A 13,663-nucleotide genomic window follows, 5' to 3' on the forward strand; every position below is an offset into this window, starting at 1 on the left:
TGACAATGATATGGAAGTACTAGATGTTTGTTTTTTTTTAACTTTTTAAATATTTATTTATTTCTTAGATACAGAGTGTGAGTGGGGGAGGGTCAGAGAGAGAGGGAGACACAGATTCTGAAGTAGGCTCCAGGCTCTGAGCTGTCAGCAAAGAGCCTGACACAGGCCTCAAACTCATGAACTGTGAGATCATGACCTGAGCCGAGATCAAATGCTTAACTGATTGAGTCACCCAGGCTCCCCTGGAAGTACTAGATGTTGACTGATTCTTGTTTGTGATAAAAATTTTGTTGACTCAAAACATTTGTCCATTTGGGTTATTTAGTTTTAAACAAACGCCTTTCTTGATGTATACCTGATTGACTTTTATGTAGTGTTACTGAAATTTATTCTTCTTAAAGAGTGCTTTTTCCTTAAAGAGCTCACTTTACAAGGCTGTTGATTTTTCCGTTGATTTTGCAATGTATTAAAATACTTTGGAGCTCTTGGAATGCTCTTTCAAAGTCTCAGTAAGCTAAGGCTTTTAAATATCTATAGGGAGGGCAGACACTCTCTGGGCTGGATTTGATTTTGATAATTGTCAAACGTATAGAGATTTAAGCAAGGTAATAGCATTTCAGTCTCCTAAACTGGTTCTGGAGGAATTTTCCAAAGAGGAAATCTGATTATGTTCTGAATCTGCCCAATGAAGACATCATAGGTCTGTTTGGTCTTCAAAGAGGACATCTTTGGAGATGACAACTGCCTTTTGTCCACTTTTTACATCAGATCGAGAGTCTTCACACTGTCTGCCTTGCCCCGGCAAGACTGTGGCCTCCTGTGTAAAGAGTCCCTGGCTACTTTCTGGTGGAATTCTACTGAATACTCCCATGTTGTCTGGGCTTGGCTCTGTAGCACCCCATGTGCTCCTGCCCAGCCTACCTCTTGGGGTCAGTGACTCTGTCTGCTTGGTTTGGGGTTTGCCTCTGGACACTGCCTCTCAGACTATATACATCTCTGCCTAGAACCTCATTTTGGGGGCACCTGAGTGGCTCAGTCGGTTAAGTATCCAACTTCAGCTCAGGTCACGATCTTGTGGTTCACGAGTTCGAGCCCTGCCTTGGGCTCTGTGCTGACAGCTCAGAGCCTAGAGCCTGCTTCTGCTTCTGTGTCTCCTTCTCTCTCTCTGCCCCTCCCCTGCTCACGCTCTCTCTCAAAAATGAATAAAAGTTAAAAAAAAAAAATTAGGACCCCATTTTTGGTTTGGTGCTTCTGACTCTTGCTTCCTTGGGTAGGAACATCTGCTCCACATGTGAAAATGTTAGTCATGTTATTTTATAGACACATCCCACGTGACATCGCCCTATCCTTGAGTGTTTTTTCAATATTCTTTTACCATTACGTTTCCTGGAACACTGAATGCTGTGTTGTCCTTTGAATATGAAGACCATGTTCCAGATCCTTATGGAATTGTTTTTCATTAGCAGCAGCTCTGTGTTCCTCCCTCAAGCCTAGAACATACACATTTCAAAAAAGGAACAGTCTCTGTTGACGGAACAAATCAGGGTGAACGGATCTCTGGCATTTCTGCTCTAGTCACCTGGTTTTTCTGTGGTGGAAAGTCTACCTTCAGAGTTGGTTAAATGTTTGTAGAACCCTGTTGAGTGTATTATCATATGGATTCTCCTCTGTGCACATGTGTATTTCGTGTATTTGGCAATGCTCTGTACTCTCTGGTCCTTAGCATCTAAACAACACTGTTGATGTATCATTGTGACTTTTATGTGTGTGCCAGTTAAACATTGCTGGAGTGCCAGCATCTCCAAAGCTACTGAGTATATCACCACCAGTGTATCAATCCCAGTTGTCATTAACGAACCTGTTTTCCAACCTGCAGGTCAGTATAGGCAATAACATAGCTAAAATCTTCCTACATGGGAACAGATTACCTGGTTGTGATTGTGGTGGGTTTCTCTGTCCATGAGATGGCACAACTGAAGAACTGTCATCAGCTGAGTTTTATCAGAGTGTTTGTTTATTTCCCCCAAATTCAGTGCTGAATAGTCACAGCCAAAAGAATGCACTTGCATTTCGTAATTCATGTGGCTTTTATGTTGATCCAGGGTTTTTTCGTGTTTCCAGCTTTTACCAAGTGGTGTATGCATCCTCTCCCCTCCTCCTAGAAGGTTGTGGAGGGTAGCAAAATCCCTCTTCCATCACTGTTCATCCACAAAGGTTCTTTCTCCAGAATGCAGTGAAGGGTTTTATGGACTTTTATCTGGCACTCCCTGGGGGAAAGCTGAACCAGAGAAAAGACTGGAAGTAGGGATAGGTCAACATTAACTAGTCCTTGTGTGGATTTATTGCATGACAGGAAGCACTGAGGCTAATGGGCACTGTGGTTGGCTCTTCATTCAGCACGCCGCTGCACTGCGGCGCAGGGGAATTGAGAAGCAGAGACCCGGATGTTTGTCTGGGCCCTCTGATTCCTCAGGTGTATGTTCTCATTAAGGGTTTTGGATCAGAGGAGCAGAAACCCACTCAAGCTAACTCAAGTAAAAAGCCCTAATGAAAGCATAAAGGGAGGTTGTAAGGAACCTAAAGGGAGGAAATAGAGGTGAGCCTTGTGGGGACAGGTGCGGGGAATGGTAAAGCCACCACTTCTGTCTCTCTCTTTCCTTCTCCCCATGGGGCCCTGGTGTGGTCCTTCCCCTCCCCTCTGGAAGTCTGCTGTATCCTCCCGACTGCCTCTCTGGGATCTGTTTCTGCACAGCTTTGCCCTGCCTCACCTTTGACACCCACACTATGTGACTTTTCTCCCAGTTCAGGCTCCCCAGTTACCCTGTTATTTTCTATCTCCCCAATTCCAAATTCCCAGGAGGAACAGCGGATGACCCGGCATGGTTCCCAGCCCTGAGTGGTGCCCAGCCCCATGTGGGCCCGGCCCTGAGCACTGGTGTTGGGGAGGTCCGAGCCCCCGCACTCGCCCCTTCCCCCTTTCTCTCATTCTGAGCTTCCAGTGGTTGTGTCTGTACCACGAGGAGGTTGTGTTGATGTCTGTCCCCCCCGCCCCCCACCCCGTTCGGTGTTTTTTAACCTGGACATGGCCGCTGCTTGTCTTCTGTCCAGGAAGCAACGCCTGTGTGCCCCGGCCGTGCAGCCTGCTCTGCCTGCCCCGGGCCGACAACGGTAAGAGCTGCTGGTGTCCGGAGGGCGTGTCCAGCACTGTCCTCCCATCTGGGGACCTGATGTGCGAGTGTCCTCGGGGTTATCGGCAGGAGAACAGCACCTGCGTCAAAGAAGGTGCGTCCCTCTTCTTTTCTACCCTCTGCCCTCCTTCTCTCTCCCCTGCGCACCCCCCCCCCCCAGTGCTGTCTGTTCCTCTACATTGTTGGGTTATTGAAAATGCTGCGGGGAAGAATAAAATCCACCAGATACATACAGATGTCCCTGCTCAGGGTCTGAGGCCCAGGGTACTTCATTCCTCATTGGGAGTTCTCTCTTTGCCTCCTTCTGCCTCTTTTTTAAAAAACAAATTAAGTTTTTTACTTACTTTAAGATAGAGAGAGAAAGAGCAAGTGTGGAGGGGCAAAGAGGGAGAGAAGAGGGAGTGAGAATCCCAAGCAGGCTCTGCACTGTTGGCGCAGAGCCCAGTGTGGGCCTCCAACTCATGAACCGTGAGATCAGCACCTGAGCTGAAGTCAGACGCTTAACCAGCTAAGCCACTCAGGCACCCCAAGCCTGTTTTTTTAAATGCTTATTTATTTTTGAGGGGCGGAGGGGAAGAGGCAGAAAGAGATCTGAAGATCTGAAGCAGGCTCCATGCTGACAGTGGTCAGCCCGACTTGGGGCTTGATCCCATGAACTGTGAGATTATGACCTGAGCTGAAGTCATACGCTCATCCGACTGAACCACCCAGGTGCCGTCTCCTTCTGCCTCTTCCTCACTCCCCTCATCCATCCTCTACATCTGGGTTCTAAACATCTCCTGCTTCCTGTAAGTTGGACCAAACCTGACTTGGAGAAAGGACCGGTTGGACCCTCCACAGCTCATCTGAGCTCACCATCAGCCCTTCCTCACACCCTGCCCCATCTTCCCAACACCAGCCCAGAAATGTCCAGAATGCTCAGAATGACGTTGCAGAGGGCGTAAATCTTTACCTCATGCCATGACCAACTGGCTGTAGCAGCCTGATCCTCTTTCTTTGAACATGAATACATAGGTTCTAAAATTTTTCCTCCGAAAAACTGTTTTCATTTTTCTTTCCTGTCTAATTTATACCCTTACCACCTCTGCAGTCTCAGCCCCAGTCAGTGAGGGGAACTTCTGGAAAGGGACCCTGCCAGGAAGCATCTGAACCCCTGCTTTTTTCATTCCTAAGGTTACATTTGCTCAGTAATCATGACCTCCCTCCTCACAGCAGTCTCTTAGTCCTGGGCAGGGGAACACACAAAGTGGCCTTGGCATCGTTCTTCCACAAGAAATACAAATGGAGGGGCGCCCGGATGGCTCATTCGGTTAAGCGTCCAACTCTTGGTTTCAGCTCAGGTCATGATGTCACAATTTGTGAGTTCGAGCCCCGCATCGGGCTCTGCACTCATAGCATGGAACCTGATTGGGATTCTCTCTCTCCCTCTCTCTGTCTCTCTGTCTGCCTCTACCCTCTTCATTCCCTCTCTCTAAAAATAAGTAAATACACTTAAAAAAAATAAATATAAATGGAAAAAAGACGACCCTTCCCTTCTTAGACACAGGAGATTCTCTTTCAGGCTCTCAACATCCTCTTAAAGCTGTTTTATTTATTTATTTTTTAATTTTATTTTATTTAATTTTTTTAATTTTTAATTTTTATTTTTTACAAATAGTTTATTGTCAAATTAGTTTCCACATAACACTCAGTGCTCATCCCCACAAGTGTCCTCCTCCATGCCCACCCCCCCTCCCCCCCACAAAGCTGTTTTAGAATGAAATAAAGTTAATGCTAAGTTACAAGTTAACACTAAGTTAACCAAGAGGAGAAGAAAAGACTTTTCTATATTTTCCATTAGAATGCCTTTGGTTATACAAACAAGAGGCTGGTCATTATGTGTTCTTGACTCAGTTTACCAAACAATGCATTTTTCCCCCTGTGTGTCATGGGTAGAAAAAAACCCTCAGAGTATGACATATCCTTTGGTACCTACTTGACTGAAAAATTAAAGGTCTATGAATATATATAATAGTATATACAAAATACATAGGACTGTATGTATATCGACTGTGTATATTTTCATACTGTGTAGACATAGTCCCTTCAGCAGTTCCTTGGATAATTAGGATTTTATAATGTTGATGGCTGATCTCCATCTACCCATCGGACCCAACCCGCACCATGACTGTCCTTTTTTATTATTGTAACCACCCCCAGCACCTCTCCAGCTGGCCTCTTATCCCTTAGTTGTAATTGAAAGAGGAAATAAGGAGGCCCCTGTTGTAATGCAGGTGAGCTTGGCACCCCGTCTCTCCCTCTTTACCTTTTAAGGCATATTCTTTGAGGAAGAGAAATGGAACCTCACAAGGGAGTCTTGTGGTCCAGCAGTAAGAGTAATATTGGTTTCGTTTCCTCCTCTGCCTCCCGCCGCCGGCCAGAGAACACCTGCCTCCGTAACCAGTACCGCTGCAGCAACGGGAACTGCATCAACAGCATTTGGTGGTGTGACTTTGACAACGACTGTGGCGACATGAGCGATGAGAGAAACTGCCGTGAGTCTTCCGGCTTGGGCCAGGCATCCGGGGAGGTTACACGTTTTCAGTTACCGGCAAGGCTGGTCGGCTCCTCTCGGATCAGGGCCTGCCGTCTACGGTGCTGGCTGGTGGCCCCTTGTGATTGGCGATGCCCGTTTAGGCTGATGAGGCTGATGGGGCTTCAAGAACAGAGAAAAACATGTCTCCGCCCCCACTGAGATATAGCTTCTTATTTAAAACCCAACCCCCACAGGTGAGGGAGCTGCCCATTGCAAGGGGTTGACCAGGAAGCATCCTGTGGCCAAAACTGGGTTGTCTGCGGAGTCTCGCAACCCAGGCTGTAGCTGTGGCCCTACCACTGCGATAAATCTGTTGACCAGGCGACATTCTTTGATACATAAATTCAACGTTCAGCCTTTTCAGAGATCTGAACCAGGTTTTACTTTGTATGCCCCTCCAGTCAGCGGAGGTCAGCTGCCGGCCAGGTTCTAGAGGGATCTTCTTAATTGATTGAGGATGCCTGCTTTGGTTTGAAATATGGGACCCTTGCTAGGTGTGCCTGGAAACATCATCTTCGGAGTGCATACTTTCTAAGAGTAACAACAAAATATATGATTCTGTTGCGCAGGGTTTAAAGACAAACATATAACTACGTACCATGGGTAATTTATTTGCTGCCCATTTTTAATTTTTCATAGTTTCAACATTATCTTGTAAGCAGGAGCTTTGCTCTCTGACAGTGAGTAGTATATTCATACATTCACACAGCAGGGATTTGTTGAGGCCTCCTTTGTGCTGGGCTCTGAGTTTGGCCTGGGGATATCAGGTGATCAGGTGGATGTGGAGTTTACAGTCTGTAGGAGAGTTGGAAAACTAGAGAGGCAGGTACAGTAGAGGCAAAGAGGGCTATCATGGGGAAGTGCCATGTGCATCCAGGAAGGGCACACAAATCAAACTTGGATACGTATTTATGGAGAGCCCTGAGGAAGGGTCAGTAGAGGTGAACCAAACACAGATGGAAGGAACATCGTGGTAGGCAAGAGAACAGCATGTCTGAAAGCCCAGAGGTCAGAGCGCGTGGCCTGAAGCATCGGTGATAGGAGTGAAGAGTTGGCCTAGTGATGGTCCCCAGAGCTGCAAGCGCCTGTGGACTTTACTAGACGCGCAGTTGGGAACCACTGAAATTACATGATAAGGTTTTTGTCTTGGAAAGATAAGGTTGGAGAATGCATTGGAGCAGAGACAGACCAGGGGTAGGGAACCCAGAAACCAGTCTGAAGGCTTCTCTTTCAAATATTTCCCCATTGGAGATCCAGAAGCTCATTTGCCATTTTGTGCTGTAAGAACAGGTCAGTGGATGCTTCTTGGCTCCAGGTGCTCATCTGGCCTCTGGAAGACAGTACTTAGCCACCTGCGGAGGCTATGCCACATTCCCATGCCGTTCCATCCAGAAAGTAACCTCAGAAGCAGTCAACTCACTGACAAAGCTATGTATTGCCCTTGTTGGCTCATTGGAGGTTATTTACTAAACCTTTTCTAAACAATTTTTTCCTCCGTTTCAGTGGCCGCCCTTCACACACAGGGAAGAAAGCTTCCTGAATGGCAGACTTGGGAAACTATTAGGCTGTCTGTGTTTTTTCTTTGCTTTACTACCAGAGTCTCAAGGTGTGGTGTCTGTGGGGGAAGAGCCAAAGCTCCTTATAAACAGTAAACCTGAACAACAGTGAAGCCTACCCTGGAAAGGACTTTATTACACAATCGGGTATGAGAGGAGACGTGTCTTAGAATTAACATGTTGCATGGAGATTGCCAAGAAATGGTTAGGCTTGGTGGAAGCAGGGAGATTCATGTTAGACGACCCTGTGTCCAGTGATAGGGATTCTACCCTGGGCCTTGGTGTCTACTAGAGGGATACGCCGGGATCTTGTGCTGGTTCAGGGTTAGGAGACAAGGACCTCCATATTCAGGACTGACGCCCTCCCCGCTGGCCTCACAGACTTCTAGAGACCTCTCGCTTCTCCTCTGGGTCAAGTAGGCAGCGGCTCTGAACCCACCCTGCGATGGTGTCATCATCAGCTGGGATTCACCTTCCAGGGACCATGGGACTTGCTGCTCTGCCCCCTCTCTGTTCATTCCACTTGGCCCAAGTCCCAGCTAGTCAGATGTGGCAGAGGAGAGGGGTGCTGGAGGACCCAAGAGAGTGGCTCCCATATCAAGGAGGAGGAGAGCCATGTTTACCCTGATGGCAGAGGCGCCCTGGCCGCAGGCAGGGCTGCAGGAAAGGGGCAGACTGTGGCTGGACACCACTGGGAAGTTAAACACAGCATCCCGCCTCAGCTGCTAGGGAAGGGAAGGGGTGTGGGGGGGAGGCATCTTGTACTTTGTCTCCCTCCCACATGCACACATTCCTGCGCTGGGTAGCTGTCAGGTGCTCTGGGTTTTGACATGAATCCCCTGCAGCCTTGTCATTTTTGCATTCATCCTCTGTCTCCCACCATGAGCTCAATTACAGAGAAGAAATGGAGCCTCAAATAAGAGCTGCCGGGGACGTCTAACTGCAGCGTTGTCTTTTTATTCCATGGCACTCCATTTCGTCTTGCACCCCAGGATCCTGTTCGGTCACATCTTACCTTATGTGTCAGCTGCTTCTGAGAGCAACCTTCCTCCCAAAGCCTTTCCTAGAGGGCCTTTGGCTGGAGTCAAGGGGCTGTGCTCACCTTCAAATGATTCCTGTGTACAGAAAAAGGGAGGAATCTCCTTCTGTACTCATCCTGATGCAGTAGGGCAAAGGAAGGACAAAGAAGAGATGTGATGTTTGTTGGGAGCCTCTTCTGTTTTACAGCAGAGCTAATGGCCCTGGTCCCAAACCTGTTTTGTTACTTACCTTTGTAAGCCTGCCACATGGTAGGAGTTGGGGAGAACACGGAGGAGGCACAGGCAGTTAGGTTACATAAGTAAGTGGTAGGTAACAGAACGGAGAGATCCGTATCTGGTCTTTCTGTCATCACAGCATTCGGCCCCATTACCTTATCCTCCTCTTGCTGAGCAGGAAATGGGCTGAAGGCAGTTAAAATTAATTGCTGAGGCAGAGACAGAGCCAGGATTTGAAGCCTGGCAGCAGAGACCACGTGCCCACTGCAGAATCCTTGCCCATCACTCCCCATGTCATCTGACGCAAGGAGGCACCAGCTTCCTGTGTGAAATCAGGCTTCTTAATGGTAGTTTTCCAAGATGCAGGTATTTCTGCCACTTATTTAGGAAGACCGCTCCGTGTTGGAGTGGATCATAGGAGGTAGTCCAGCCCATCGGTCTGCCTCACCCAGGCTGGATGGTGGTTTCTCACTTTCCCAGCCCGATTCCCATCTGGAAGGTGTCCACAGAAAGATATGCTGTAATCTCCCTTGGTTGTAAATTTCAGGTTCTCATGTGAATGTTTTTTTTTTTTTTTATCTCTGTTGCTGCAGTTAAAGTCTGCTTCTTTTTCTTTTTGTTTTTTTTTTGTTGTTGTTTTGTTTTTTGGTTTTTTTCCCCAGGGGAATGTTTGTATTTTGCAGGGGGAATTAATCGTTCCTAACAAGTATGTTGTCTCTCCCATTTTAGCTACTACCATTTGTGACCTGGACACCCAGTTCCGCTGCCAGGAGTCCGGGACCTGCATCCCCCTCTCCTACAAATGTGACCTTGAGGACGACTGTGGAGACAATAGCGATGAAAGTCACTGTGGTAAGGGAGCATGGTGTCCAGGACCCTGTTCCTGAGCAGAGTGACACCCTTGCTCCCTGGGCTGTTGTGGGTTGCAGGTGCAAGATTTCTTTGTTGTTGTCGTTTTGTTTTGTTTATTTATTTTGAGAGAGAGAGTGTGTGCGGGGAAACAGGGTAGGGACAGAGAGAGGGAGATGCAGAATCCCAAGCAGGCTCTGTGCCATCAACACAGAGCCTAATGTGGGGCTCATACTCATGAACTGTGAGATTATGACCTGAGCTGAGATCAAGAGTCAGATGCTTAACCGACTATGCCACCCAGGTGCCCTGATGCAGGATTTCTGAAAGCATCTCTGGGCTTATGACCGCCAGCTGCATGACCACCATGGTAGGGATGATTGGTTCAAAAAATAACAGACCCTGCTTGACCTGGCATAGGTGCTGTGAGCATGAATGTGATTGTGAGGAAGATTTCTAAATGACTTTAGGTGGTTCTTAACAGCTGTATGTGGAACAGACTGCCTGCACATCTGGGTGGCTGTGAAATTAACCTCCCAGACACACAGATCTATAGCTTTGTGAACATTTTTAAAAAAAATTTTTTAATGTTTATTAATTTTTTGAGAGAACGAGTGAGAGAGAGACACACACACTGAATCCAAAGCAGGCTCCAAGCTTGAGCACAGAGCCTGACGTGGGGCTCGAACTCACAGGCTGCAAGATCATGACCTGAGCTAAAGTCAGCTGCTTAATCGACTGAGCCACCATGTGCCCCACTTTGTGAACATTTTTTAAATTTTTTTTTAATGTTTTTTATTTATTTCTAGGAGAGAGAGAGAGACAGCGTGAGCAGGGGAGGGTCAGAGAGAGAGGGAGTCACAGACTGAAACAGGCTCCAGGCTCCGAGCTGGCAGTCAGCACAGGGCCCGAAGCGGGGCTCGAACCCACGAACCGCGAGATCATGACCTAAGCGAAAGTCGGACGCTTAACCGACTAAGCCACCCAGGCGCCCCGTGAACATTTTTTAAAACCAGTCTAATGCAGTAAACTGTGTTAGAAGCCCAGCAGATGGTACAAATGTTGTTGGAACATCTGTTTCCTGAATGGAAATTTTTACGTGTAGAAAAAACAATGTGTTGGAATTGCAAGGAGTGATAAGTTCTCTAGTTCAAGTCCTTTGGTTTCCAATTAAATGACCGAAGGGACTTAATTCAGATGACACTATTTGTGTCAGAGTAGGAACCTGGAGCTTTGTTTCCCACCCCCGTAGCTGCTGCCCGGCATGGCCCTGCCCAGTTCACGAGGCCCATCTTAGTGAATGGCTCTGGTACCCAACTCAGTGTTGCTGACTGTGCAAGGGGGAAACTGTACATAGTGTGCATAGTGCACCAGATTGGAGGGATCCTGACTGTGAAAGGGAAATGAGAACGGAGGCCAGACGCTGACCCTGGACATTGTGCTGAGTAGCTGTGGCTGCACCGGCTCTCTCTGCCCACCCACGGGGCAGGCTGTGTGTGTGCTTATAGATGGGGCATGCTGTTTTCACCAGCAGGCAGTTTGTTTCCAGGCACTGAAATGAGGGGAGCAGGGGAAATGCTAGCCTGGCTCTCTGGGGAATTTTTGGGGGGGATCACATCATTTTCTCTCATCTTTGTGAAAATAGAAAGTTCTGGAAAGCATTCTTTGGAATCTAGTGCATTCCTCCTATCTCCTCCTCAGCGCCTGCGGACGGGTGAATGGCACAGCCTGGTAGGAGGAGACTCTGCTGGTGTTACTCATTGGGCACACGTTTGACCATTTGGTGGCCAGACTCACCCTTCACGAGCCTGTTCACACCAGTGTCCATCCCGGGGTTTTAGTCCCTGACACCCCCATGCCGGGCCCTCTTCATGTGTCCTCAGAAATATCTGAGTCCCCAACTTCACCCTTAACTTGTCTCCTGAATGAGGCAACTCAGAAAGGCACCCTGGGCCCCAGACTTGGCTACCCCTGTTTTCATAGAATCTTTTTTTTTTTTTTACATGTTTATTTATTTTTGAAAGAGAGGGAGACACAGAATCGGAAGCAGGCCCCAGGCTCTGAGCTGTCAGCACAGAGCCCGATGTAGGACTCAAACTCACAAACTGTGAGATCATGACCTGAGCCGCAGTCAGACCCTTCACCAACTGAGCCCCCCAGACTCTCCCACATAGAATCTTGAAAATTCCATTTGAGGGACACCTGGGTGGTTCAGTCGGTGAAGCATCTGACTCTTGGTTTCAGCTCAGGTCATGATCTCATGGTTCGGGGGTTCGAGCCCCGTACTGGGCTCCACTCGGACAGCACAGGGTCTGCTTGGGATTCTGTCTCTCCCTCACTCTTTGCTCCTTCCTCGTTCATTCTCTGTTTCTCTCAAAAAACTAAATTAAATTTTTTTTTTTAATTCCATGTGAAAGTTCTGTATTAAAGGACAGTCCCAGGACCAGTAAATGGTGTTGCCAGGGAGCCTGCTTGCAAGTCTTGATCAGGCTACACGAGTCCGTTTGCCTCAGGACTTTACCTTTCTAGAGATGGCCCACCAGCCAACACCCCCAGAGCTCTGCCCACAGAAAGTCCCCAGTTTCCTGTGTCGTGGGAGCTCAGCACTGACCTCATTTTCCCCAATCTGAGCTTCTCGTACTCACCAGCCCACTCGAAGCTCTCGTTACCCTCTTTCTGAAACCACAGACGCTGATGCCAGGAGGCTTCTGTTTCTTAAGAATTCTGCTTTCTGGGCAGCTTGTGCATTGCCCCCTTCTCCCCTTCCCATCGCAGCAGTCAGACGGTGGTAGTATTTGCAGAGTGCACCGAGGTAAATGGATAACGCTATTCTTGCCTCAAGGTAACCGGCGGCAAGGGTATCTCTGGACAACTGTACCCCATTTGCAGCACGCTAGGTGGACTACACCCCCAGCGACCTTGAAATCCCTGGTTCGGGTCCATGCTGTGTCTGGATCCTCGGGGATAATGCGGATAATGGGTGCACCCCTAACCCTTAGGCGCTCTGATGCCAGAGCAGAGTTACGGGCAAGGCCTTGTTCACACAGCTCTGTGTCTGTGGTCTCACCTGCAGAAATGCACCAGTGCCGGAGTGACGAGTACAACTGCAGCTCGGGCATGTGCATCCGCTCCTCCTGGGTGTGTGACGGGGACAACGACTGCAGAGACTGGTCCGATGAAGCCAACTGTACTGGTCAGTATCCCCTGCTCTCGCGGAAGGGCACTTGTCCATAGGCGCACCAGTTAGCCTCACGGCTCTCCGCGATTGTAGACTCTTGGCTCTGAGAAGTGGACCTTAGACATCAGCCAGTCGGGTGCTTCTCAGAGAGCCGGGATATGATGAGCTTGTGTCGCCCGGCAGACCAACAGCCTGCTTTCTTCCCGGAGAAGGTCTTGCTGTGAAAAAAGTGTTAAGTAAACAGGTATCCTGAGTGATAGTCCATTCACATTCTGACTCAAGCGTATTTCTTCATGACCAGTAATAACACAGGTGACAGACTGGCCCCTTGTCTGGGGACCGTACGCTGGGGAGCACTGAACTAGCTCATGTTTTTTAATTTTTTTTTAATGTTTGTTTATTTTTGAGAGGGAGAGACAGAGCGCAAGTGGGGGAGGGGCAGAGAGAGAGGGAGACACGGAATCCGAAGCAGGCTCCAGGCTCTGAGCTGTCAGCAGAGCCCGACACGGGGCTCAACCCCACAAACTGTGAGATCATGACCTGAGTCAAAGTCAGACGGTTAACCGACTGAGCCCCCCAGGTACCCCCAGCTCAGGTTTTTGAATGGGGAGAATCAGAGAGCTCCCCACAGTGAAAGCCTAAACTGTGCTTGCACCCATTTTGGGTAAGATTTCATGAAAAAGAAAGTTGGAAACAGCGTGAGACTATGAGAGAAAGGCTAGGTGGTGTGAGATGGAAGTAGTGTTTTAATTCTTCTGTTGAGTGGTGGGTTCCCTCCTGGTCATCACTTAATTTTTATGAATGAATGAATGCAAGGGGCCCATTTATATTATGGTGGAATAGAGGAGAGCAAAGAATTGGGGACGCTGTGGAGGGGGAAAAGAAAAAACTCATGCCACTACCTGATGAGTACATTTTCTCTGCAACTTCTAGAAATCACCACTCAGTTCTACCTTTAAATCCCTCCAATGATGGGGCTAAGGTGGTTTTATGTAACCATTTCGTGGTGAGGGCAGATCCACTTCTAGGCTTTATTTTGCAATTCACTGTTACTGCGTTAA

General features: G+C 48.2%; 1 protein-coding gene across 2 annotated transcripts in view; it reads left to right on the forward strand.

The window, feature by feature from the left end:
- Positions 1–13,663, forward strand: part of SORL1 (sortilin related receptor 1) — a 172,919-nt gene that overhangs the window by 106,491 nt on the left and 52,765 nt on the right. The window contains exons 22-25 of one of the 2 annotated variants that reach the window (XM_039228694.1): positions 3,109–3,282; positions 5,609–5,722; positions 9,305–9,427; positions 12,498–12,617. In XM_039228694.1, the coding sequence (XP_039084625.1) occupies positions 3,109–3,282; positions 5,609–5,722; positions 9,305–9,427; positions 12,498–12,617 (531 nt within the window). The remainder of the gene's footprint in view (positions 1–3,108; positions 3,283–5,608; positions 5,723–9,304; positions 9,428–12,497; positions 12,618–13,663) is intronic. The other variant, XM_039228695.1, reaches the window with a different exon arrangement.

This window comes from Hyaena hyaena, unplaced genomic scaffold (assembly GCF_003009895.1).
Source record: "Hyaena hyaena isolate Hyena2069 unplaced genomic scaffold, ASM300989v1 scaffold_34, whole genome shotgun sequence".
In the NCBI taxonomy this organism is placed as follows: Eukaryota; Metazoa; Chordata; class Mammalia; order Carnivora; family Hyaenidae; genus Hyaena; species Hyaena hyaena.